Here is a 25,563-nt window from a genome sequence, read left to right as displayed (position 1 = left end):
ACCAGGTACGCTGCTCCGATACACACAGTCACTGGGCCTCACCATGTACACTGCTCCGATACACACAGTCACTGGGCCTCACCATGTACGCTGCTCCGATACACACAGTCACTGGGCCTCACCATGTCAGGTACGCTGATCCCATACACACAGTCACTGGGCCTCATCATGTCAGATACGCTGCTCCAATACACACAGTCACTGGGCCTCATCATGTACGCTGCTCCGATACACACAGTCACTGGGCCTCATCATGTACGCTGCTCCGATACACACAGTCACTGGGCCTCACCAGGTACGCTGCTCCGATACACACAGTCACTGGACCTCACCAGGTACACTGCTCCGATACACACAGTCACTGGGCCTCACCATGTACGCTGCTCCGATACACACAGTCACTGGGCCTCACCATGTACACTGCTCCGATACACACAGTCACTGGGCCTCACCATGTACGCTGCTCCGATACACACAGTCACTGGGCCTCACCAGGTACACTGCTCCCATACACACAGTCACTGGGCCTCATCATGTCAGATACGCTGCTCCAATACACACAGTCACTGGGCCTCATCATGTACGCTGCTCCGATACACACAGTCACTGGGCCTCACCAGGTACGCTGCTCCGATACACACAGTCACTGGACCTCACCAGGTACACTGCTCCGATACACACAGTCACTGGGCCTCACCATGTACGCTGCTCCGATACACACAGTCACTGGGCCTCACCATGTCAGGTACGCTGATCCCATACACACAGTCACTGGGCCTCACCATGTACGCTGCTCCGATACACACAGTCACTGGGCCTCACCAGGTACGCTGCTCCGATACACACAGTCACTGGACCTCACCATGTCAGGTACGCTGATCCCATACACACAGTCACTGGGCCTCACCATGTCAGGTACGCAGCTCCGATACACACAGTCACTGGGCCTCACCAGGTACGCTGCTCCGATACACACAGTCACTGGACCTCACCATGTCAGGTACGCTGATCCGATACACACAGTCACTGGGCCTCACCATGTCAGGTACGCAGCTCCGATACACACAGTCACTGGGCCTCATCATGTCAGGTACGCTGATCCGATACACACATTCACTGGGCCTCACCATGTCAGGTACGCTGATCCGATACACACAGTCACTGGGCCTCACCATGTCAGGTACGCTGATCCGATACACACAGTCACTGGGCCTCACCATGTCAGGTACGCTGATCCGATACACACAGTCACTGGGCCTCACCATGTCAGGTACGCAGCTCTGATACACACAGTCACTGGGCCTCACCATGTCAGATACGCTGCTCCAATACACACAGTCACTGGGCCTCACCATGTCAGGTACGCTGCTCCAATACACACAGTCACTGGGCCTCATCATGTACGCTGCTCCGATACACACAGTCACTGGGCCTCACCATGTACGCTGCTCCGATACACACAGTCACTGGGCCTCACCATGTACGCTGATCCCATACACACAGTCACTGGGCCTCACCAGGTACGCTGCTCCGATACACACAGTCACTGGACCTCACCATGTCAGATACGCTGCTCCAATACACACAGTCACTGGGCCTCACCATGTCAGATACGCTGCTCCAATACACACAGTCACTGGGCCTCATCATGTACGCTGCTCCGATACACACAGTCACTGGGCCTCACCATGTACGCTGATCCCATACACACAGTCACTGGGCCTCACCAGGTACGCTGCTCCGATACACACAGTCACTGGGCCTCACCAGGTACACTGCTCCGATACACACAGTCACTGGACCTCACCATGTCAGGTACGCTGCTCCGATACACACAGTCACTGGGCCTCACCATGTACGCTGCTCCCATACACACAGTCACTGGACCTCACCAGGTACACTGCTCCGATACACACAGTCACTGGGCCTCACCAGGTACGCTGCTCCGATACACACAGTCACTGGACCTCACCAGGTACACTGCTCCGATACACACAGTCACTGGACCTCATCAGGTACACTGCTCCGATACACACAGTCACTGGGCCTCACCAGGTACACTGCTCCGATACACACAGTCACTGGGCCTCACCAGGTACGCTGCTCCGATACACACAGTCACTGGACCTCATCAGGTACACTGCTCCGATACACACAGTCACTGGGCCTCACCAGGTACACTGCTCCGATACACACAGTCACTGGGCCTCACCAGGTACACTGCTCCGATACACACAGTCACTGGGCCTCACCAGGTACGCTGCTCCGATACACACAGTCACTGGACCTCACCAGGTACACTGCTCCGATACACACAGTCACTGGGCCTCACCATGTCAGGTACACTGCTCCGATACACACAGTCACTGGGCCTCACCATGTCAGGTACACTGCTCCGATACACACAGTCACTGGGCCTCACCATGTCAGGTACGCTGCTCCGATACACACAGTCACTGGACCTCTTATAGCCGCAGTGTGTTCTCAGGGTTCAAGGCTTTCATCATCATGTGTTCGTAGCTGCAGTGTAGATATATCAATGACAGTCTGGGGTCACAAGCTCCTCCAACAGAACAACACATTATATAAACGACATAAGACAAAATACAACAGAAAATAGTGCAAAATGAAACGGAGTAGGACGGCATGGATGTGTTTTATTCCACGTGTTGCATTACTAGTGTCAAAAGAAGCCCCCGTCCAACAACAAGAGACCACTGAGTGCTCCCAGTTCACTACACGTTCACTAGATTCAAGATTCAAGGCTTTCATTGTCTTTAACACATTAGCTACATCACTGTACTGCAGCAGCTCTTCTTTAGACCCAGCAGGATCACAGGAGTGTGTGACAGGAGCCATCACCTGAGGCTCAGAGCAACAGGTGCTGAGGCTGCACACTGAGACCCTCTGAGGACAGTGTGTCAGGCTGCACACTGAGACCCTCTGAGGACAGTGTGTCAGGCTGCACACTGAGACCCTCTGAGGACAGTGTGTGAGGCTGCACACTGAGACCCTCTGAGGACAGTGTGTGAGGCTGCACACTGAGACCCTCTGAGGACAGTGTGTCAGGCTGCACACTGAGACCCTCTGAGGACAGTGTGTGAGGCTGCACACTGAGACCCTCTGAGGACAGTGTGTGAGGCTGCACACTGAGACCCTCTGAGGACAGTGTGTCAGGCTGCACACTGAGACCCTCTGAGGACAGTGTGTGAGGCTGCACACTGAGACCCTCTGAGGACAGTGTGTCAGGCTGCACACTGAGACCCTCTGAGGACAGTGTGTGAGGCTGCACACTGAGACCCTCTGAGGACAGGCTGCACACTGAGACCCTCTGAGGACAGTGTGTGAGGCTGCACACTGAGACCCTCTGAGGACAGTGTGTCAGGCTGCACACTGAGACCCTCTGAGGACAGTGTGTGAGGCTGCACACTGAGACCCTCTGAGGACAGTGTGTGAGGCTGCACCCTGAGACCCTCTGAGGACAGTGTGTCAGGCTGCACACTGAGACCCTCTGAGGACAGTGTGTCAGGCTGCACACTGAGACCCTCTGAGGACAGTGTGTGAGGCTGCACACTGAGACCCTCTGAGGACAGTGTGTGAGGCTGCACACTGAGACCCTCTGAGGACAGTGTGTCAGGCTGCACACTGAGACCCTCTGAGGACAGTGTGTGAGGCTGCACCCTGAGACCCTCTGAGGACAGTGTGTCAGGCTGCACACTGAGACCCTCTGAGGACAGTGTGTCAGGCTGCACACTGAGACCCTCTGAGGACAGTGTGTGAGGCTGCACCCTGAGACCCTCTGAGGACAGTGTGTGAGGCTGCACCCTGAGACCCTCTGAGGACAGTGTGTCAGGCTGCACACTGAGACCCTCTGAGGACAGTGTGTCAGGCTGCACACTGAGACCCTCTGAGGACAGTGTGTCAGGCTGCACACTGAGACCCTCTTGCTCCCGTGTGTTCATCTCCGTTCTTCTGGAAAGCTTCAACATGACGAAACAGAGAGACAGGAAACATAGAAAGGTTTTGTAGAATAAAAGTAAACGGAGTTCCACATTTAACAACATCGAAACTACGACGCACGCATTTTGCATTGAATTGATTTGCCTACAGGTTAAATATGAAAACAGAAAAGCATCAAAATAAAGTCGTTTCTTGGCGGTTTTGAGTCAATGTTGATGACATTGTGCGATGTGCCTACTGCACACAGGAAGAGGCACACACACACATTGTGATTTAGTTCTCATAAAAAATACAGAATTCTGAAAAGTCTTATCTTACAAACAGGAAGTGTGATGCTGTGTCTTTTGTTCCTACACTTGCCCTCTGTAGTGCTGAAGTGCGTCCTCATGTGAAGTATAGCTAAACACTCAGCTCCTGCAGGGTGCTCTCGTCAGGAACTCTGTGAGAAAAGTAACGCCAGAATGTTTTATTATTTTGGTCAGATCTAAAAGAGAAACTCTCTTTCGGTCGAATCTAAAATAAATGCACATGTGACCCTCTCCCTCCTCTCTGTCTCCGTCTCTAATTATAAACGACCCTCGGCTAAACTGAGCAACCAGTTTCACCCCGGCATGTCCATGTGACATGTTGAGCCACACACACACACACACACACACACACACACACACACACACACACACACACACACACACACACACACACACACACACACACACACACACACACACACACACACACACACACACACACACACACACACACACACACACACACACACACACACACACACACACACACACACACACACACACACACACACACACCTGTATTTAAATCCGGATTGCGACTTTGATCAAAACTCACACAGCACTGGGTCTCTCTCTCTCTTGTCCTTTTGTTATGGAGGGCTGAAGCTGCTCTTGTGTCAAAGCAAAATGACTGAAATAATAATAATTAAAATAATATGTCTTAGAATATTTGGGAAGAAAATAAAACCATAAATTAATACAAAAGGTTATTTATTCGACAAATTCATTATTTCTGTTTTGTATCAAAAATGTAAATGTTATTTATTAAAAAAACACATTTATTTGGCAATTGGGTATTTTTTACTGCATTTCTTTCCTTAACTTTCTTTAAATAATGTTTGGGCGAGCATTGATTCATCGTAATGGCATCATCAGTCCTCCTTTAGCTAAGTCTCATTTCTGATTTCTCATATTACAATCTGCCTGCAGCAGCTGATGACTCCCGTTTGTTCTCTGTGATCTCATCAGGTGCTGCAAGATCACGTCATCCTCTCTCTCACACACACACACACACACACACACACACACACACACACACACACACACACACACACCCTGATACCGAACACCCTCATGGTAGAACACTTCCACAGCACCTAGTCTTCTCTGTGTGGTGAACCAATGAGCTTCTGACCAGAGGAGGGTGAGTCAGAGACACAGCATGGAGCACATTGAGAGGAGCTGCAGCTCTCCATAACTGCGTGATGTTCATTCGTCTGCAGAACCATTTCTTTGAGTTGCTCTGAAATGTGATGTCCCAGAGAACGGGTCGAGGCTCCCCCTGAGGATTATGGGATGGATGCAGTTCAGCGTGTGACTCACAGCTCCGCCCTGAGGTTATATAAGTGATCAGAGTCAAACAGGGAGTGCCCACACAAAGGCAGGGCCCCTCTGACACACCATGACAGGAGTGTGTGTGTGTGTACTGTCAGAGTGGACACTGTGATTTAAACATAGTACACATGTTTCTGTATGAAGTTTGACTCAATCTGGTGTGTGTGTGTGTGTGTGTGTGTGTGTGTGTGTGTGTGTGTGTGTGTGTGTGTGTGTGTGTGTGTGTGTGTGTGTGTGTGTGTGTGTGTGTGTGTGTGTGTGTGTGTGTGTGTGTGTGTGTGTGTGTGTGTGTGTGTGTGTGTGTGTGTGTGTGTGTGTGTGTGTGTGTGTGTGTGTGTGTGTGTGTGTGTGTGTGTGTGTGTGTGTGGCTCTCTGGTGGTTTCCATGCTGCTGCTTCGACAGATGACCTCCTCTTTAACCTCACGTTCTTCCTCCTCTCTCTCCTCCTCCTCTCTCTCTCTCTCTCTCTCTCTCTCTCCCTCCTCCTCCTCCTCTCTCTCCTCCTCTCTCCATGTGTAACCCTCCTCTCGTTGTGCTTCTTGTCCACAGAAGCCTCTCTGTTGTCTCTCCTCTCGTGACGCTCTCTTTGAACACAATCTTTTCCTTGATAGTTGAATATGAAGCAAAGCTCGATGTGTTTCAGAGCCCAGTTCGTTCCTCAGGAGCCACCCTGACTCTCCACACAACGTGCTCTGATATCCTTTAGTGCCACACGCATCCCTTCTCTCTTCTGGTTCGAGGACAGTTTATTCCTGTCCCTCCCTTTGGACCTGTGTCTCTCCGGTGACTTTGAGCTGCTGCAGCTATGTCCTCTGAAACGCAGAAGCACGTGCAGAGTGTATATGCACCAACACACAAAGCAGCTAGATGTTTTTACAGATGGCAGCAGGAGCAGCAGATCCTAGAAAGCTGCTTCCAGACAGCTGAGTAAACATCAACCATTACACCTCTGAGACCGTGATCTGCAGAGGAGACAGAGGACACAGTCTGAAGACACATAGTACTCTGCTGTCCTGAAGTATCATGTTGTCGTACTTTACTTCTGTTTTTAAATTGTCAGACATGTTTCTGTCCTGCGTGCATCTGAGCTCTTCAGATTATAAAGACAGAAGATAAATCAATTGATAAATAATCCAAATCCAGCTTTATTTCTAAGGCACTTTAAAACCTCCAGACCAAAGTGCTTGAGATACATCAAATATAAAATCACACAGCTCAGCTCACAAAACATACAAATAAGTATAAAATCACATAAAAGGTACAAAAACAAAACAAACCAGAATAAACGTAACAATTACAAAATAAAAATAAAAACAACCATACAGTAAAAACAACAGACCACTGAAAGCAAATAAAAGCAACTATCTACTTGGTTCCGAATGCTAAGGAGAAGAGGTGGGTTTAAGACGGGATCTAGAAACAGACAGTGTGGGAGCCTGATGAGCGAGGGCAGGTCGTTCCACAGGTTAGGGGCGACAGCAGAGAAAGCACCGTCCCCTCTGCGCTTAGACTTAGTTTTTGGCACCCTCAGGAGCAGCTGATCAGCTGACCTGAGAGTGGGCGTGGGCGTGTAGCTGTGTAACAGCTCAGAGAGGTAGAGCGGGGCCATTGAGGGCTTTAAAAGTAAAGAAAATAGTTTTAAATCCTCGAATGAACGGGCAGCCAGTGGAGTGAAGATAAAAGAGGGGACGATCAGTGTGTCTGTTCCCGCTTCATAAAGAGCTGCTGGTTCATTGTTCAGTGTGTGAGGGTCTGATCTCATGACAGAGAGAGTCTCACACACCGAACACACACCGAACACACACTGAACACACACTGTGTTATTGTTCTCAATGCTGACGGTTCTTAGTGATGCTGTTTGACTCTGAATCAGACCCACGCTCTGCTGCTTTAACACACTGAGCACACACTGAACACACACTGAACACACACCGAGCACACACTGAACACACACCGAACACACACTGAACACACACTGAACACACACCGAACACACACCGAACACACACCGAGCACACACCGAACCCACACTGAACACACACCGAACACACACTGAACACACACCGAACACACACCGAACACACACACCGAACACACACCGAACACACACCGAACACACACCGAACACACACCGAACACACACCGAACACACACTGAACACACACCGAACACACACTGAACACACACCGAACACACACTGAACACACACTGAACACACACCGAACACACACCGAACACACACCGAACACACACCGAACACACACTGAACACACACCGAACACACACCGAACACACACCGAACACACACCGAGCACACACTGAACACACACCGAACACACACTGAACACACACCGAACACACACTGAACACACACTGAACACACACCGAGCACACACCGAACACACACCGAACACACACCGAACACACACCGAACACACACCGAACACACACTGAACACACACCGAACACACACCGAACACACACCGAACACACACCGAACACACACCGAGCACACACCGAACACACACCGAACACACACCGAGCACACACCGAACACACACCGAACACACACCGAACACACACCGAACACACACCGAACACACACTGAACACACACTGAACACACACCGAACACACACCGAACACACACCGAACACACACCGAGCACACACCGAGCACACACCGAACACACACCGAACACACACCGAACACACACCGAACACACACCGAACACACACCGAACACACACCGAGCACACACCGAACACACACCGAACACACACCGAACACACACCGAGCACACACCGAACACACACCGAGCACACACCGAACACACACCGAACACACACCGAACACACACCGAACACACACCGAGCACACACCGAGCACACACCGAACACACACCGAACACACACCGAACACACACCGAACACACACCGAGCACACACCGAACACACACCGAACACACACCGAACACACACCGAACACACACCGAACACACACCGAACACACACTGAGCACACACTGAACACACACTGAGCACACACCGATAAGTCTGCTGATAACTGATGTCCTAATGTCTCTCTCTCCTGATGTTGTCTCTCTCTCCTGATGTTGTCTCTCTCTCCTGATGTCCTGTTATCTCTCTGATGTCCTGTTGTCTCTCTCTCCTGATGTCCTGTTATCGCTCTGATGTCCTGTTGTCTCTCTCTCCTGATGTCCTGATGTCTCTCCTGATGTCTCTCTGATGTTGTCCTGTTATCTCTCTGATGTCCTGTTGTCTCTCTGTCCTGATGTTGTCTCTCTCTCCTGATGTCCTGTTATCTCTCTGATGTCCTGATGTCTCTCTCCTGATGGTGTCTCTCTCTGACTCTCTCCTGTTGTCCTGTGTCTCTGCAGCTAACAGGCAGCGCTCCCTGTACAGCAGCCCGGTGCACCAGCAGAGCTACAGCAGCCCCTACAGCAGTGGCTTCAGCTCCCCCTCCTCCACGCCCAGCAGGGGGCATCTCAGCCGGCAGCAGCTCCTGCCCGGCAACGCAGGTACCTGTCTGCAGATCACTGAGGCCCAATTCCAAACCACACACATACCCACTCTCTGTAAAGACAGCAGCAGCTTTGGGACAAACTCCCCTCTCTCCAGCTGAAACACGAAATGTCGTAACGGTTTCAAATCAGCATCTCTTGGATTCAAAATAACTCAAATAACACAAATACTTTATGGCATTTATTTTTTGTAAAATAATTTTCGTTTTAAAATCTGCTTAGTTTTTGCAACAGTCTGTAAATATACACAACTCTTACCGTTTTCTAGACCAAACATGAGTAAATGGGAGGCGTGTGGCGCAGTGGGTTGAGCGTTGGTGTTGGGATCAGGTTCAAACCCCACTGTAGTCAGCATGTCCACAGTATTGAGTATGTAGGTCGCTTTGGATAAAAGCGTCTAACAAGTGACATTTGATGTAATATAATGTGATCCTGAGTTCAAAACAATACGAGGTAACCATGAAGTTCTTAACATCTGCCCATTTAAAACAGGGCCGGCTGTAGGAGGTTGTTGCTGTTGTTGTTGTTGCTGTTGTTGTTATTGTTATTGTTTTTTAATGTCTGTAACCATCCTGCGTCCTGCAGCCCACCAGAGGAACACGGCAGCAGCAGCAGAAGCAGCAGCAGCAGCAGTGGTGGAGAGGAACCCCCCCCCCCTCAGCCCCCAGTCCTCCGTGGACAGCGAGCTGAGCACCTCGGAGATGGACGAGGACTCGGTGGGCTCGTCCAACACGTACAAGCTGAACGACGTGACGGACGTGCAGATCCTGGCCCGCATGCAGGAGGAGAGTGAGTACAGGGCGCTGGGGGTCATGTGTTCAAAGACAGCCAGTCGGTGACAGCGGGCTAAACCTGACGTGCTGACCAGCAGATGGTGTTTGAAAAAGCTAGAACAAAAAAATGATGGACGATTATTTCTACTTTTACTGCTTTTCTACTACTTTATAAAACTGTGTCCACCTTTTAATATCAGGACAGCAGAGAGTCTACGCCAGTGGTTCCCAACCTGGCAAACATTGCAGGGGGTGCGCCAGGCCTCAGATTATTTGAGACCCAATATCATATTTAGACTTTTTTTTTTTTTACATATAATTGTTACACAATACATGATTGTATACATTACAATAAAGTATAACAAATAATTGATTAATTAATTTTAATACAAATTCAAGTTAGTAGCTAATAAAGGCATAAAAAGACAGAAATGTATAATTCTTTCTTTAATAGAAATGTTTCTTCTGCCTGTAAAGTGTCCAAACCAGGCTTTTCTGGATAAGCGCATTTTTAAAACCTATAGTTATTGTCCATGCCGGTTTCAGATTATTTGTCAAAGTTGCTCCGATCAGATCGGTCTCCTCCATTTTGTAGATTATTTACCATTTTTGAATCCATATAAACACATCGGCAAAATCTGTGAAAGGTTGGGAACCCCTGGTCTACGCAGACTGTGTGTGTGTGTCTCGCTCTCTCTCTGTGAGTATGTGTGTGTGTCCTCAGGCCTCCGTCAGGAATACGCTGCCTCAGCTCCTTGTCTCACTCTTTGTGTGTGTCTCACTCTCTCTCTCTCTCTGTGTCTCACTCTCTCTGTGTGTCTCACTCTCTGTGTTTGTCTCACTCTCTGTATGCGTCTCACTCTCTGTGTGTGTCTCACTCTCGGTGTGTGTCTCACTCTATGTGTGTGTCTCACTCTCTGTGTGTCTCATTCTCTGTATGCGTCTGACTCTCGGTGTGTGTCTCACTCTCTGTGTGTCTCATTCTCTGTGTGTCTCATTCTCTGTGTGTCTCACTCTCTCTGTGTGTGTCTCACTCTCTGTGTGTGTCTCACTCTCTCTGTGTGTGTCTCATTCTCTGTGTGTCTCACTCTCTCTGTGTGTGTCTCACTCTCTGTGTGTGTCTCACTCTCTGTGTCTCTCACTCTCTCTGTGTGTGTCTCACTCTCTGTGTGTGTCTCACTCTCTGTGTGTGTCTCACTCTCTGTGTGTGTCTCACTCTCTCTCTGTGTGTCGCACTCTCTCTGTGTATGTCACACTCTCTGTGTGTCTCACTCTATATGTGTGTCTCAGTATATGTGTGTCTCACTCTCTCTGTGTGTCTCACTCTCTCTGTCTGTGCCTCACTCTCTCTGTGTGTGCCTCACCCTCTCTGTGTGTGTCTCACTCTCTGTATGCGTCTCACACTCTGTATGTGTTTCACTCTCTCTGTGTGTGTTTCACTCTCTCTGAGTCTCACTCTCTGTGTGTGTCTCACTCTCTGTATGCGTCTCACACTCTGTATGTGTCTCACTCTCTGTGTGTGTCTCATTCTCTGTATGCGTCTCACACTCTGTATGTGTCTCACTCTCTGTGTGTGTCTCACTCTCTGTATGCGTCTCACACTCTGTATGTGTCTCACTCTCTGTGTGTGTCTCATTCTCTGTATGCGTCTCACACTCTGTATGTGTCTCACTCTCGGTGTGTGTCTCATTCTCTGTGTGTCTCACTCTCTCTCTGTGTGTATCTCACTCCCTGTGTGTGTCTCACTCTCTCTCTGTGTGTCGCACTCTCTCTGTGTGTCTCACTCTATTTGTGTGTCTCAGTCTTTGTGTGTCTCACTATTTATAGACCCTCCAGAAAAAGGCGGGCTAAAATCCTTGATTATGCGATTAAACATGCAGGGTTTTAATGTGATTTTATGCGGTGAAATTGCGGGAAGAATTTTTTTTTTTAAATATTGGGCTGTCTTATTTATTCTCTCTCACACACAACCTGCCACTAACGTTAAACCCCTTTCCTATTCAATAAACACATTCAATGTTTATTTATTGTAAAAGCAATGGGGCTATTTTAATCACACTCTCTCTCTCTCTCTCACACACACACACACACACACACACACACACACACTTCTCCGCCTCATTCTGTTTTCATTTACTCGTTCGTTATCTGACCAGCTTCAATCTTGTAGGCTACTCACTTCGTTTCTTGTAGCCCTCTAAAGGGTTTTGGAGGTTGATGCCTCGGTGAACGTGAGTTGTTTGGCTTTCTTGTCCGCAGCAGCAGAAAGCATTTTCGAATGTTTGAATGAATCAAAGTGGGTCGTCACCGTCGACTTTCTCTAAGACGTATGCTCCAACACACAGTTGCACGGGGTGCAGAATAGTTTCCCCCCACTTTCGGGAAAGACATCGAGGTACTGCTTTGCCCGGTCTTTAGCAGAAATGTTCGTCGTGTGAGTTCCACACGTTCTCTCTACGGTGTTGTTTACCTTCTGTGATGCGCGAGCTGATGACGTCACGTCATCATCATCACTACTTCACGTCAAGACGAGTTAACTTTTTTTTTTCTCAACTTTGTGTGGAAAAATGCGGGGATTATGCGGCCTTTTGATAAATACGCGGCCTTTTAAAAATCTGCGCCATTTTGCTGATTATGCGGTAAATTCTGCGATCGCAGGATCGCGTTTTTCTGGAGGGTCTAAACTGTATGTGTGTGTCTCACTATATGTGTGTCTCACTCTGTGGGTGCCTCACTCTGTGTGTGTCTCAATCTCTGTGTGTCTCAATCTCTCTGTGTGTGCCTCACTCTCTCTGTGTGTGTCTCACTCTCTCTGTGTGTTTCACTCTCTCTGTGTGTCTCACTCTCTCTGTGTGTCTCACTCTCTCTGGGTGTCTCACTCTCTCTCTGTGTCTCACTCTCTCTGTATGTCTCACTCTCTCTCTTTGTGCCTCACTCTCTCTCTGTGTCTCACTCTCTCTGTATGTCTCACTCTCTCTCTGTGTGCCTCACTCTCTCTCTGTGTCTCACTCTCTCTGTATGTCTCACTCTCTCTCTGTGTGCCTCACTCTCTGTGTGTGTCTTACTCTCTCTGTGTGTGTCTCACTATCTGTGTGTGTCTCACTCTCTGTGTGTGTCTCACTCTCTGTGTGTGTCTCACTCTCTCTCTGTGTCTCACTCTCTCTGTAAGTCTCACTCTCTCTCTGTGTGTCTCACTCTCTCTGTATGTGTCTCACTCTCTCTGTGTGCCTGACTCTCTCTGTGTCTAACTCTCTCTGTGTGTCTCACTCTCTCTCTCTCTATGTCTCACTCTCTGTGTTTGTCTCACTATTTCTGTGTGTTTCACTCTCGCTGTGTGTCTCACTCTCTCTCTGTGTCTCACTCTCTCTGTATGTCTCACTCTCTCTCTGTGTGCCTCACTCTCTCTCTGTGTCTCACTCTCTCTGTATGTCTCACTCTCTCTCTGTGTGCCTCACTCTCTCTGTGTGTGTCTTACTCTCTCTGTGTGTGTCTCACTATCTGTGTGTGTCTCACTCTCTGTGTGTGTCTCACTCTCTGTGTGTGTCTCACTCTCTCTCTGTGTCTCACTCTCTCTGTAAGTCTCACTCTCTCTCTGTGTGTCTCACTCTCTCTGTATGTGTCTCACTCTCTCTGTGTGCCTGACTCTCTCTGTGTCTCACTCTCTCTGTGTGTCTCACTCTCTCTCTCTCTATGTCTCACTCTCTGTGTTTGTCTCACTATTTCTGTGTGTTTCACTCTCGCTGTGTGTCTCACTCTCTCTGTGTGTCTCACTCTCTCTCTGTGTCTCACTCTCTCTCTCTCTGTGTGTCTCACTCTCTCTGTGTGTGTCTCACTCTCTCTGTGTGCCTGACACTCTCTGTGTCTCACTCTCTCTGTGTGTCTCACTCTCTCTCTCTCTCTCTATGTCTCACTCTCTGTGTGTGCCTCACTCTCTCTGTGTGTCTCACTCTCTCTGTGTGTCTCACTCTCTCTGTGTGTCTGTCTCACTCTCTCTGTGTGTCTCACTCTCTGTGTGTGTCTCACTCTCTCTTTGTGTCTCACTCTCTCTGTGTGTCTCACTCTCTCTCTGTGTCTCACTCTCTGTGTGTGTCTCACTCTCTGTGTGTGTCTCACTCTCTCTCTCTCCCCCCTCCCAGGCCTCCGTCAGGACTACGCTGCCTCAGCTTCCCGCCGCTCTTCCGGCTCCTCGTCTCACTCTCTGCGCCGCAGCACCTTCAGCGACCAGGAGCTGGACGCGGTGAGCCTGGAGGACGAGGAGGAGGCGGTGCACCCGGCCTTCCACTTGCCCAACAGCAGCCGCTTCAGCCCCTCCCCCACCCGACACTCCCCCCACTCCTCCCCCAGGAACTCCCCACGCTCACGCTCCCCCGCCAGATCCATCGACTACAGCCGAGCGTCCCCTCAGCCAACCAGCAGCCGGGGATCCCCTCAGCCAATCATCAGCCGCCTGCAGCAGCCCCGCCACTCGCTGCAGGGACACGGACACGAGACGCAGGCCAACGCCGTCAAGAACGAGGGTGAGGGGGGGGGGTCTTCTGTTAGGAAAATGTCCTTTGGGATAAAGTCTTATCCCTCTCTCTCTCTTATCTCTCTCTCTCTTATCTCTCTCTCTTCTCTCTCTCTCTTCAGAGAAGTTGCGGCGCAGCCTCCCTAACCTGACCCGGCCCTCGGTGGCTGCAGCCGTCTCCTCAGAGCCCGTGAAGAGCAGCCGCAGCTGTGAGGCCAACCTGCCCAACGGGGGGTCCAACGGAGGGTCCAACGGAGGGTCCCCCCGGCACCAGAACCAGTCCGCCAGTGAGTCCTGAGCGGAACCAGCATCACACTCCAACACACACCCAAAACCACAACGTAAAATCAGTGAGGGAACGAGTCTTAGGGATCTTTAATGTTTGCAAACATCTGAGCCTGCAGAGTAACATGCAGCTTTCTGAAGAGTTACAGGAGACCCTACTTGCTATAAAGCACTGAAACACACACACACACACACACACACACACACACACACACACACACACACACACACACACACACACACACACACACACACACACACACACACACACACACACACACACACACACACAGACTGACGGGGACCTAATTACCTCAGGTCATTTAGTTCCCACAGATCTTATGCTCATGACTTCGTCGTGTGTGTGTGTGTGTGTGTGTGTGTGTGTGTGTGTGTGTGTGTGTGTGTGTGTGTGTGTGTGTGTGTGTGTGTGTGTGTGTGTGTGTGTGTGTGTGTGTGTGTGTGTGTGTGTGTGTGTGTGTGTGTGTGTGTGTGTGTGTGTGTGTGTGTGTGTGTGTGTGTGTGTGTGTGTGTGTGTGTGTGTGTGTGTGTGTGTGAGCTGCAGGTCGTCTCTGTTTATCTGTTGCTTTATATTATTATTGTTTGTATGAGTCTGTGGTTGTTAACCCCTGCTGAGCTGCTTCATCTCTCATCATCCTCAGTTGTATTCATCCTTCCTCTCGTCCCCTTCACTTCTCTCTGACCCTGCAGAGCATGACTCAGCGACTCTAACACTTCCTGCATGTCTGTCTGTCCTCTCTAATCTGTCTCTGAGGAGGAAAAGCCTTCTTCAGATTCATGACGTCGCCTTAAACCGCCGGTACCTGTGTTCTTATCAGGATGAATAGAGTCCTAAAACCAGGAAGTGAGTCAGCATTTCTCCACTTCCTGTTCCCTCGTCTCAGAGCCAATAGGATCTCTCCATAGGGTTCTGGAAAATATCTGAACTAAGGTCTGTGGTTGAGACAAAGAGACGGATCACGTTTTGTTCTACATTAAATCATCATCAGTGACCCCACTGGTGATCTCTGAAGAGTGGACGTGTCTGAGAAACGATGGTTGTTACCAAGTGGCTGAATAGGACTACAGAGGTCGTGGAGGTCGTTGTACGTCATTACGCCGAACACGTAAACACTCCTCTAAGTTAGTTTCTGTTCTGCTTGAAAGCAAGTCCCTGCCTCCTGCAGACTGTTCAAACAAACGCTTCAACTCCTTCCATCTAGAATCTGTGTGTTTGAATATGGATCTGAAGTTGGCGTGACGTTGAAGTCGTGCTGCTGGACTCGCTGTAGCTCCTTTATAGCATCACGTTAGCATTTAGCTTCTGGACATTAGATTTACGATTAGAACATTATGAAAGTAGAGATGTGGAGATCATCCGGCTGAACTAAACGTGATCCGTCTCTTCAGTGTGTCTCAACCACAGACCTGATTTCCAGCTATTTCCCTAAACCCTATTGAGAGATTACGTTTTTGTCGAAGGAACCGGAAGAGTCACTGCGGCTCTCTGTACTAAAGTAGATGTTGTTGCTCCACCAAAACACAAACAAGGTGAGACTGCACACAGGAAGAGGAAACACCAACACAATGTAGACAAACTAAACAGACCACGTTATTATAACACTCATTCAGTGTGTGTGTGTGTGTGTGTGTGTGTGTGTGTGTGTGTGTGTGTGTGTGTGTGTGTGTGTGTGTGTGTGTGTGTGTGTGTGTGTGTGTGTGTGTGTGTGTGTGTGTGTGTGTGTGTGTGTGTGTGTGTGTGTGTGTGTGTGTGTGTGTGTGTGTGTGTGTGTGTGTGTGTGTGTGTGTGTGTGTGTGTGATCAGAGCCCTCTCAGGGTCAAAGGTGAGCTCTACCTGAAACATTACAGCGGATAATTCACACTTTCTGATGAAGCTTATTTTCTTTATTTCTGTTAGTACTGATATGTGTACTTTAACTCTGAGGCTCCTGTAGAAAAGTCACCTTCCTCCCAACACCACATCATCATCATCATCACATTGCGTAAAGACATGTGGGGAATGTTTGCGTTTCAGCAGCATCAACAACAAAACAAAACGAGGCATTGCACTAAGTAGAAATAAACAATAGTAGAACTTACAACATTAAAAAGTAGCATTATGCTCTACCGCTGATGTGGTAACTTACTATAAGCTAGCTCTGCTCTCCTGGTGCACCTCCCTGCTCACGATGGCCTCTTTAAAGCTGCGCTGCTCCTGTAGATTATACGTCATGTCGTTCCTCAGAGATCTGCGTGGACCCGGAGCCTCTCTGAGCTCTTTCTGCTGAATCTGTTCTTCTGAGGCAGCATGGGAACCCCTCTCCTCTCCTGACTTTCTCTGCAGACTCTCTGCTCTGTGTGGCTGCAGCGCCCCCTGCTGGCCTCCCTCTGCTCCTGCAGTGACATGTAGTTTCAGACAGGATGCTGTAACATCCCTGTTCTCCTGCAGCTCCTCCCCTCCAGAGGCTCTCCAACCCCCCCCGATCCTCCCCGAAGCCCAAGCAGCTCCTCCAGAGCCCGACGGCCCTGAGAGGTAAACCTGAGCGAGAGAGAGGGAGAGAGAGAGAGGCAGATGATATCCTGCTGAAGCTGCTGATGATGCTGAGAGATATATAAAGGGGCTTTAATGCAGCGTGTCGTTTCAATCTGTTGAGTTCCTTTCTCTGTGAAAAGAGCAGCAGGGTGGATGCTGGCAGGGACGAGCCTTCCTGAATGCATCACAGGTGCTGCCGTGAGGCGTCTTCAGCTCAGGAGGTCGTCTGATCCCTTTGGTCTACAGGTTGCTTGTGCAGGGATACAAGAAAAGAATAGAAATGCGTGATATAGAAGCAGCCCGTGTCCCGTTTGAAAGCAGAGTCACATTAGTGTTGGCACCATGCTGGGATTTGAACCTGGATTCAAAACAGGGAAAAGGTTTGATATTCAGCGCCAAGGGGAGAAACGTGGCTCTGTTGCAGAGGTTTCAATCGGCCTGCGCTCCCTGAATGCATCACCCACGCTCTGATGAAGCCCAACATTATTTTGTATTTATTTTAAGATATAAACACAAGATGCTGCAACATTATAATGAGCACTCAATCTGCGGAGAGCAGTAGAAGGACTCAAATATGAAAAGGTATTAAGGTCACATATCCACTTTTCTTTTTAGATCTGACCAAAAATGATTAGTTTCTAACATTTTGAGTTAAAAAATATCAGTTTTTCTTTCAGAAATAATCAGAATTCTAGATTTTTATCTCAAAACAAAAGAAAAAAAACACTTTTGATCAGATTTTTTAAAGAAATGGACGTGTCGCCCTAATTCTCTCACATACACATTAACAGCCTTTTTATATGTATTAAAAAACTACATTGATGTTCAAAAGGCAAATGAAAAAACAAACTTTTTACTTCAAGTGAAACTAATATAAAACATGTATGGAATTATTGTTCTTATACGCAGCTCCTCCAAAACCAACCTCTCAACCTCTCAAGCTCTCTTTTAGATGGAAAGTAAAACGACAATCACATTTCCCTTTGGCATAACAGAAAAAACTGAAATATAGACTTATTTGAAAATACTTTACCTCAAAATATGTCCATTTATATATATATTTATGTACATACTCACACATACAGATACGCCCGCCTACAATACCTACATTTCTAATCAGCTTTAAAAACAGTATTAAAACTATTTAAAATAATAATTAAAAGATATTTTTTATTTATTTAATGTTTCTGTGTCACCTATAGCGGCAGCAGGAAACAAACCAAGTCGCTGAGAGGCTGAGGTCGGGCCTGTTCGTTTTTGTGTGACACGCTACAAAAACTACTTAATGAGATCAAAAATAATGAGGTTTAATGAAATCTGGGATGATCAACTTATTCTCCTTGGACATAGACATTGTTATAATAATCAAAGCAATCATTAAACTTGCGGTCAACAAAAAATACAACGGCCCTGTGTCACCCTCTCTTCCACACACACACATACACACACACACACACACACACACACCACGCAGGTGAACAGGATTATAATGAGTGCCGCCCATATCCATGTGACCCAAGCCAACCAATCAACAGTGACCAAACAAATATCTGATATTAAAACAAATCACATTACTGTACACGTTTCATGGCTCCTACACCCCCTGTCACTCCACATCTCTACACTGCCAACAATTACTAAAAATGAAAGACATTGAACTAATATCTGTCAGAATCAGAATCCGGTTTATCACCAGGTACTTTAAACATACAAGGAATCTGCTTTGGTGTCTGAACATAAACAATCTGAGACTATCTGAGGGGCGGTGGTGGCGAAGTGGATAGGGAGTTGGCTTGGCAACTGGAAGGTCACCGGTTCAAGTCCCGCAAGACCAGGTGCTACCGAGGTGTCCCTGAGCAAGGCACCGTTCCCTACACTGCTCCCCGGGCGCCGTTCAAAATGGCAGCCCACTGCTCCTAACACTAGGATGGGTCAAATGCAGAGAAACAATTTCCCCACGGGGATTAATAAAGTCCATCTTAATCTTAATCTTAAAATGAGTTGCAAAGCAGGTAATTCAAAAATAAATAATGAGTATATAAGGATAATACAAAAATAAGTATTTTTAAGAAACATTAAAAAAAGGATGCTATCGACAAGTTTTTCCGCCAAATTTAAATGTAACTACAAATAACCTTAAAGCTAAGTAAATCTATATAGTTTAGAGCAGGGGGGTCCAGACCTTTCACCAGGGCCACATACAGAAAGATATACGAAGGTGTGGGCCGCTCACTAGAGGTTTACGCTCATAAGTTGAGTTATAAGTTAGCTAAATTAATCAAATGTAGTTAAATGATGCTTGAAAATGCTTTAAGAAAAACAACAGCCTCCATCTCAGCTCTCCAGAGGGTTTACTTTACTTAGTTAGACGCTCATCCCTTAAAACACAGAAGCCTCACGTTGCTGATAATAAGAGGAAATATGAAGGGATGTTTCAAGGTTGTTACTGAAATCAGTTATTGAGCATTTTTCTTATCAACTTAGATTTTATAGAACATGTTTTCAACTTGAATTGACTGACTTTATTTGAAAGTGGGCTTATTAACACATGCATGCTACTGTTTAATATCTATCTATATTTAAGAAGTAAAGGACAAGCACAAGTTTCATTCGAGGGCCATACTGCATTATATTTTGTGAATTTGCTGAGGGCCGATTCAAAATGGTCCGCGGGCCGCATTTGGCCCCCGGGCCGTAGTTTGGACACCCCATAATGCCACTGTACACATCAGAAGTGTAGACAGGAAGTCCCGCCCCCGCTGTGCATTAAGCTTGTGTCTGTCTCTCTGTTCAGTCCCGCTCTCCTGTTGCTTTGGAGAAGAAGCAGACTTCAGTGAGTATCACTGACACTCTTTATATATTTATATTGTGATGTGTTCATGTCGTGCTTCATGATGACGTCCCCTCATCTGCCCGCATCAAATACGCCCCGTTAATTATCCTGTTTTATAACGTTTATTTTGTAGTTTTGATCTCACAGGTTTGACTTCATTAGTGATGGAAGTGCTGCTGACCTCCATGTGTTCCATGTGTTATCATTTAAATAAAGAGTGGTGCAGGAATGAGTCCTCAACCCTGATATGAGTCAGCATTTCATCACTTCCTGTCCCCTGGTCTGGAGGTCAATGGTTTTCTGGATGTGTTTTTGGTATATATTAAATAGTAAATACCCCACTGGTGGATTTAAAAACGGAGGATGCTAACAAGTGTCTAAATGACATGACTAAACTTCATCACGCCCAACATTAGCCTCCTTTAGCTTAGCGGTGGTGACGTGAAGTCATGTGACCTTGCTGTAGTTCCTTTATAGCCCAACATTAGCCTCCTTTAGCTTAGCGGTGGTGACGTGAAGTCATGTGACCTTGCTGTAGTTCCTTTATAGCCCAACATTAGCCTCCTTTAGCTTAGAGGTGGTGACGTGAAGTCATGTGACCGTGCTGTAGTTCCTTTATAGCCCAACATTAGCGTCCTTTAGCTTAGCGGTGGTGACGTGAAGTCATGTGACCGTGCTGTAGTTCCTTTATAGCCCAACATTAGCCTCCTTTAGCTTAGAGGTGGTGACGTGAAGTCATGTGACCGTGCTGTAGTTCCTTTATAGCCCAACATTAGCCTCCTTTAGCTTAGCGGTGGTGACGTGAAGTCATGTGACCGTGCTGTAGTTCCTTTATAGCCCAACATTAGCCGCCTTTAGCTTAGCGGTGGTGACTTGAAGTCATGTGACCGTGCTGTAGTTCCTTTATAGCCCAACATTAGCCGCCTTTAGCTTAGCGGTGGTGACGTGAAGTCATGTGACCGTGCTGTAGTTCCTTTATAGCCCAACATTAGCCTCCTTTAGCTTAGAGGTGGTGACGTGAAGTCATGTGACCTTGCTGTAGTTCCTTTATAGCCCAACATTAGCCTCCTTTAGCTTAGCAGTGGTGAAGTCATGTGACCGTGCTGTAGTTCCTTTATAGCCCAACATTAGCGTCCTTTAGCTTAGCGGTGGTGACGTGAAGTCATGTGACCTTGCTGTAGTTCCTTTATAGCCCAACATTAGCCTCCTTTAGTTTAGCGGTGGTGACGTGAAGTCATGTGACCGTGCTGTAGTTCCTTTATAGCCCAACATTAGCCTCCTTTAGCTTAGAGGTGGTGACGTGAAGTCATGTGACCTTGCTGTAGTTCCTTTATAGCCCAACATTAGCCTCCTTTAGCTTAGCAGTGGTGAAGTCATGTGACCGTGCTGTAGTTCCTTTATAGCCCAACATTAGCGTCCTTTAGCTTAGCGGTGGTGACGTGAAGTCATGTGACCTTGCTGTAGTTCCTTTATAGCCCAACATTAGCCTCCTTTAGCTTAGCAGTGGTGAAGTCATGTGACCGTGCTGTAGTTCCTTTATAGCCCAACATTAGCGTCCTTTAGCTTAGCGGTGGTGACGTGAAGTCATGTGACCGTGCTGTAGTTCCTTTATAGCCCAACATTAGCCTCCTTTAGCTTAGAGGTGGTGACGTGAAGTCATGTGACCGTGCTGTAGTTCCTTTATAGCCCAACATTAGCCTCCTTTAGCTTAGCGGTGGTGACGTGAAGTCATGTGACCGTGCTGTAGTTCCTTTATAGCCCAACATTAGCCTCCTTTAGCTTAGCGGTGGTGATGTGAAGTCATGTGACCGTGCTGTAGTTCCTTTATAGCCCAACATTAGCTTTTTACTTCAGAAATCATAAAGTGGTGTTAACATGTAGAGATCATCCTGGTGATATCAGACACAGAGATTATTTTCTACCCAAAATCACATGGAGAAATCCCATTGGACCAGGGAGATGCTGCCTTCAGGGTCCAACACAGAAACAGGACATTATCCCTGCACCACTCTGATCTTCATATTTAAACAATTTAAACCATTTAACTTTGTTTCCTGTCTTTCTGTCTGCAGTCCCCTCCCCCAGTAAGCTCCGCCCCCCCGTCACCCCCTCCCCCCTGGCCCTCCGGCAGCCCCTGAAGGCCCCCTCCACCCCAGGAGCCTCCTCGCCCCCCCGCTCCCTGCCGCCCCCCCGCAGCGGCCTGCCCCGCCCCTCTACTGGGGGGAGTGGGGGCCTCCCTCTGCCCCGCAGCAAGCTGGCACAGCCTGTACGCAGGTAGGTTCACACACACACACACACACACACACACACACACACACACATATATACACACACACACACACACACACACACACACACACACACACACACACACACTATATATATATATACACACACACACACACACACACACACACACACACACATACATATATATACACACACACACACACACACACACGTTTTGAAGGCATAAACAAATGTTAATAATTTAGTTTTTGGTAGAAGGGGTGGGATTCAATATATTTTTTCCCCAAACCTTGACTTTGCGTATTAAGGTCAGATTGATCATCAGAACTGAGTAACTTTAAATATTAATTTAATAATCACATTTTCGTTCAATTTATCCTTCTTGAAAATAAACTCACAGCTAATAAATTATTAAAATATGTGGAGACTTTTTTCCTCTTGAATTTGAACTACACAGCCATTTGATTCCACAATGTGTGTGTATTGACATATATATCTCTTCCTCAGGTCACTCCCTCCCCCCAGGTCTTATGGCGGGGGTCAGGGGGAGAACTGGAGGGAGGGTTGCTACTGAGAGTGGCCACCAGGAGGCGCTCTAACCCTTCATCTTCATCAGGAGGAACAACAACGGCACTTTATCTCCGAGGAACTCCTGCAGAAAGACTCAGATATAAAAGAGAGGGGGGGGGGGGGCGGCAGCCAAGGACATGCCAAAGAGAGCAGGGGGGTGTGTGTGTGTGTGTGCGTGTGCGTGTGTGTGTGTGCGCGTGCGTGTGTGTTTGGGGGGGGCATCACATCACTTGCAATCATCCCAACATCACCCCGTCCCTCTCAGGTGGAAATATCTCCTGACGACGCTGAAACGTCCCATAATGTCCTGCAGCATTGAATGCACCGCAGTGTGTGTGTGTGTGTGTGTGTGTGTGTGTGTGTGTGTGTGTGTGTGTGTGTGTGTGTGTGTGTGTGTGTGTGTGTGTGTGTGTGTGTGTGTGTGTGTGTGTGTGTGTGTGTGTGTGTGTGTGTGTGTGTGTGTGTGTGTGTGTGTGTGTGTGTGTGTGTGTGTGTGTGTGTGTGTGTGTGTGTGTGTGTGTGTGGTTCAAGAAAAAAATAATCAGCCAGAATGTTTTGCAAATTATTTATTCAAATTATTTAAGAAGTGTATGTCCAACGATCCATATCAGTATTTCTTTTTAAAGAGTTCAAATGTTTTTAAAAAAAAAGAAAGATCTTTTAGAACCTCAAACGGCTAACTCTCCAAAGTCTCATTTCTAAAAAAACAAAACGCCTCCGTTTAGCCAAAATATATTCAAGTCGAGCTGCAAATAAACAAAAATATATTTAATCTGCAGCTTGTTATCCATTAGTGGTTTTAAAATGTCAGAAAATACTGAAGAGACGTGCATCCCAGTTCCTAAAGAGTTCAGATGCACTGATATTCTCCAGATCTGCATGAAAAAGGACTTTTTAAATACCTGGAGGTGTCGCTAATTGATGCAGCTCTTAATTAAAGTGCTGATTGGTCCATTTTAAATTGCAGAACAAAGAAACTTCAGCCAATTACAGACGTTGATTCCTCATCAGATCCTGTCTCGTCCAATGAAATCATCTTCAGGTTGAATACTTTGAATATCTGATATTTACCCGGTGCTTACCCGGTGTTTACCCGGTGCTTACCCGGTGTGTACCCGGTGCTTACCTGGTGCTTACCCGGTGCTTACCCGGTGCTGCAGAAGGACCCGGTGTTAGGGAAGCTGTGTGCTGGCTGAGATCAAATAGTGCCTATAATTTCAAATCTTCTTTCATTTTGTGCCATCTTTTTTCTCTGGGTTTGCCAATATCATTTCTGCTTGATTGATCTGCCTTTTACTTTTTTCTTATTGCCTCAAAACATGTATAATTGCTTTAAAGAAATGTTTAAAACGCGCCTTCATATTTATATCTGAATCCTCATCCTGTAAATGAGATTATTTATTAAAGAGAGGTGCCTGTGGGGGGGGATGGAGAGCCCACCTTTTGTGTGGACGTTTTTGTTATCTGACTTTTTTTTATATCCACAAACATGACATTCAGTTTCCTCCGTGTAAATCACATTTCAAATAAAAGCTGAAACGTTCCCGTGTGTCCTCTCTCTGAAGAATAAAACGTGGTTTGGGTTTCTGAGAAAAATATGAGAACAGATTCGGTTTGAAGGATTTCAATTCTGCTGTTCATCGTCTGAAGCCCTCAGGAGGACCAACACATTCTCACTCCCAACTCGTCCTATAGTGACGTTATGTCAGGGTCCCTTGGTGTCACTATCAAAGCAGGGGGGCCCTTTAGCGTCGACTCTCAGGACGTCCCGTGGACTTGCATAGAGCTCCCTGAACGCCGGTAATGGACGAGTTGGGATGACGGAGAAATGCTCTCCTCAGATCAAACCTTTTCTTACTCAACATCAAGCCACGCTTATTGTTTTTACTTCTTTATTTTAATTGTATAATGTCGGACTTGTGTTGCCGTCAGTTAGGGGGAGTAGGGGGAGACATGTGGCACACCTGTAGTTCATCTAGTCGTATAAATACATTATAAAAACTGTTTAACAAGCAAACAGGTGATATGAAATGACCTCTGCACGCTAAGGATGCTAACGGTCCAAGCTGAGAGTAAAACACATAAAGTGTCATTAACCCTTTGAGAGCCACAATAGGACATTTCCGTTACAGGATATGTTTGTGTTTTTCCTTTTAAATTGTCATCTTTTACAGTGTACTCAAGTGTTACACATCAGCACCACATCAGCTAATCTTATATGTCACTCATTAGAGACTTACACTGAACAAAAATATAAACGCAACACTTTTGTTTTTGCTCCCATTTTTCATGAGATGAACTCAAAGATCTAAAACATTTTCTACATTCACAAAATAACAGTTTCTCTCAAATATTGTTCACAAATCTGAAAAAATCTGTCATAGTGAGCACTTCTCCTTTGCCGAGATAATCCATCCCACCTCACAGGTGTGGCATATCAAGATGCTGATTAGACAGCATGATTATTGCACAGGTGTGTCTTAGGCTGGACACAATAAAAGGCCACTCTGAAACGTGCAGTTTTGCTTTATTGGGGGGGTCTGGGGGGGTCTGAAAACCAGTCAGTATCTGGTGTTAGGGTTAGGGTTAGCGTTAGGGTAATGTTGTGAATCGAGTGGCTCATGGTGGTGGTGGGGTTATGGTATGGGCAGGCGTATGTTATGGACGA

The 25,563-nt window shown here is 47.3% G+C and overlaps 1 protein-coding gene across 4 annotated transcripts in view; it reads left to right on the top strand.

Annotated features, from left to right (window-relative positions):
* slain2 (SLAIN motif family, member 2) overlaps positions 1–24,438 on the top strand; it is a 31,369-nt gene extending 6,931 nt beyond the window's left edge. The window contains exons 3-10 of one of the 4 annotated variants that reach the window (XM_079656110.1): positions 9,001–9,141; positions 9,730–9,933; positions 14,054–14,434; positions 14,547–14,711; positions 17,159–17,242; positions 20,037–20,075; positions 22,148–22,349; positions 22,833–24,438. In XM_079656110.1, the coding sequence (XP_079512236.1) occupies positions 9,001–9,141; positions 9,730–9,933; positions 14,054–14,434; positions 14,547–14,711; positions 17,159–17,242; positions 20,037–20,075; positions 22,148–22,349; positions 22,833–22,899 (1,283 nt within the window). In that variant the 3' untranslated portion in view covers positions 22,900–24,438. The remainder of the gene's footprint in view (positions 1–9,000; positions 9,142–9,729; positions 9,934–14,053; positions 14,435–14,546; positions 14,712–17,158; positions 17,243–20,036; positions 20,076–22,147; positions 22,350–22,832) is intronic. The other 3 variants (XM_079656111.1, XM_079656112.1, XM_079656113.1) reach the window with 3 other exon arrangements.
* Positions 24,439–25,563: the final 1,125 nt, after the last annotated feature.

The sequence above is a fragment of the Notothenia rossii genome, assembly GCF_949606895.1.
Source record: "Notothenia rossii genome assembly, chromosome: 1".
Taxonomy (NCBI): domain Eukaryota; kingdom Metazoa; phylum Chordata; class Actinopteri; order Perciformes; family Nototheniidae; genus Notothenia; species Notothenia rossii.
Note: the sequence above shows the minus strand (reverse complement) of the source record. Positions and strands in the feature narration are given on the sequence as shown.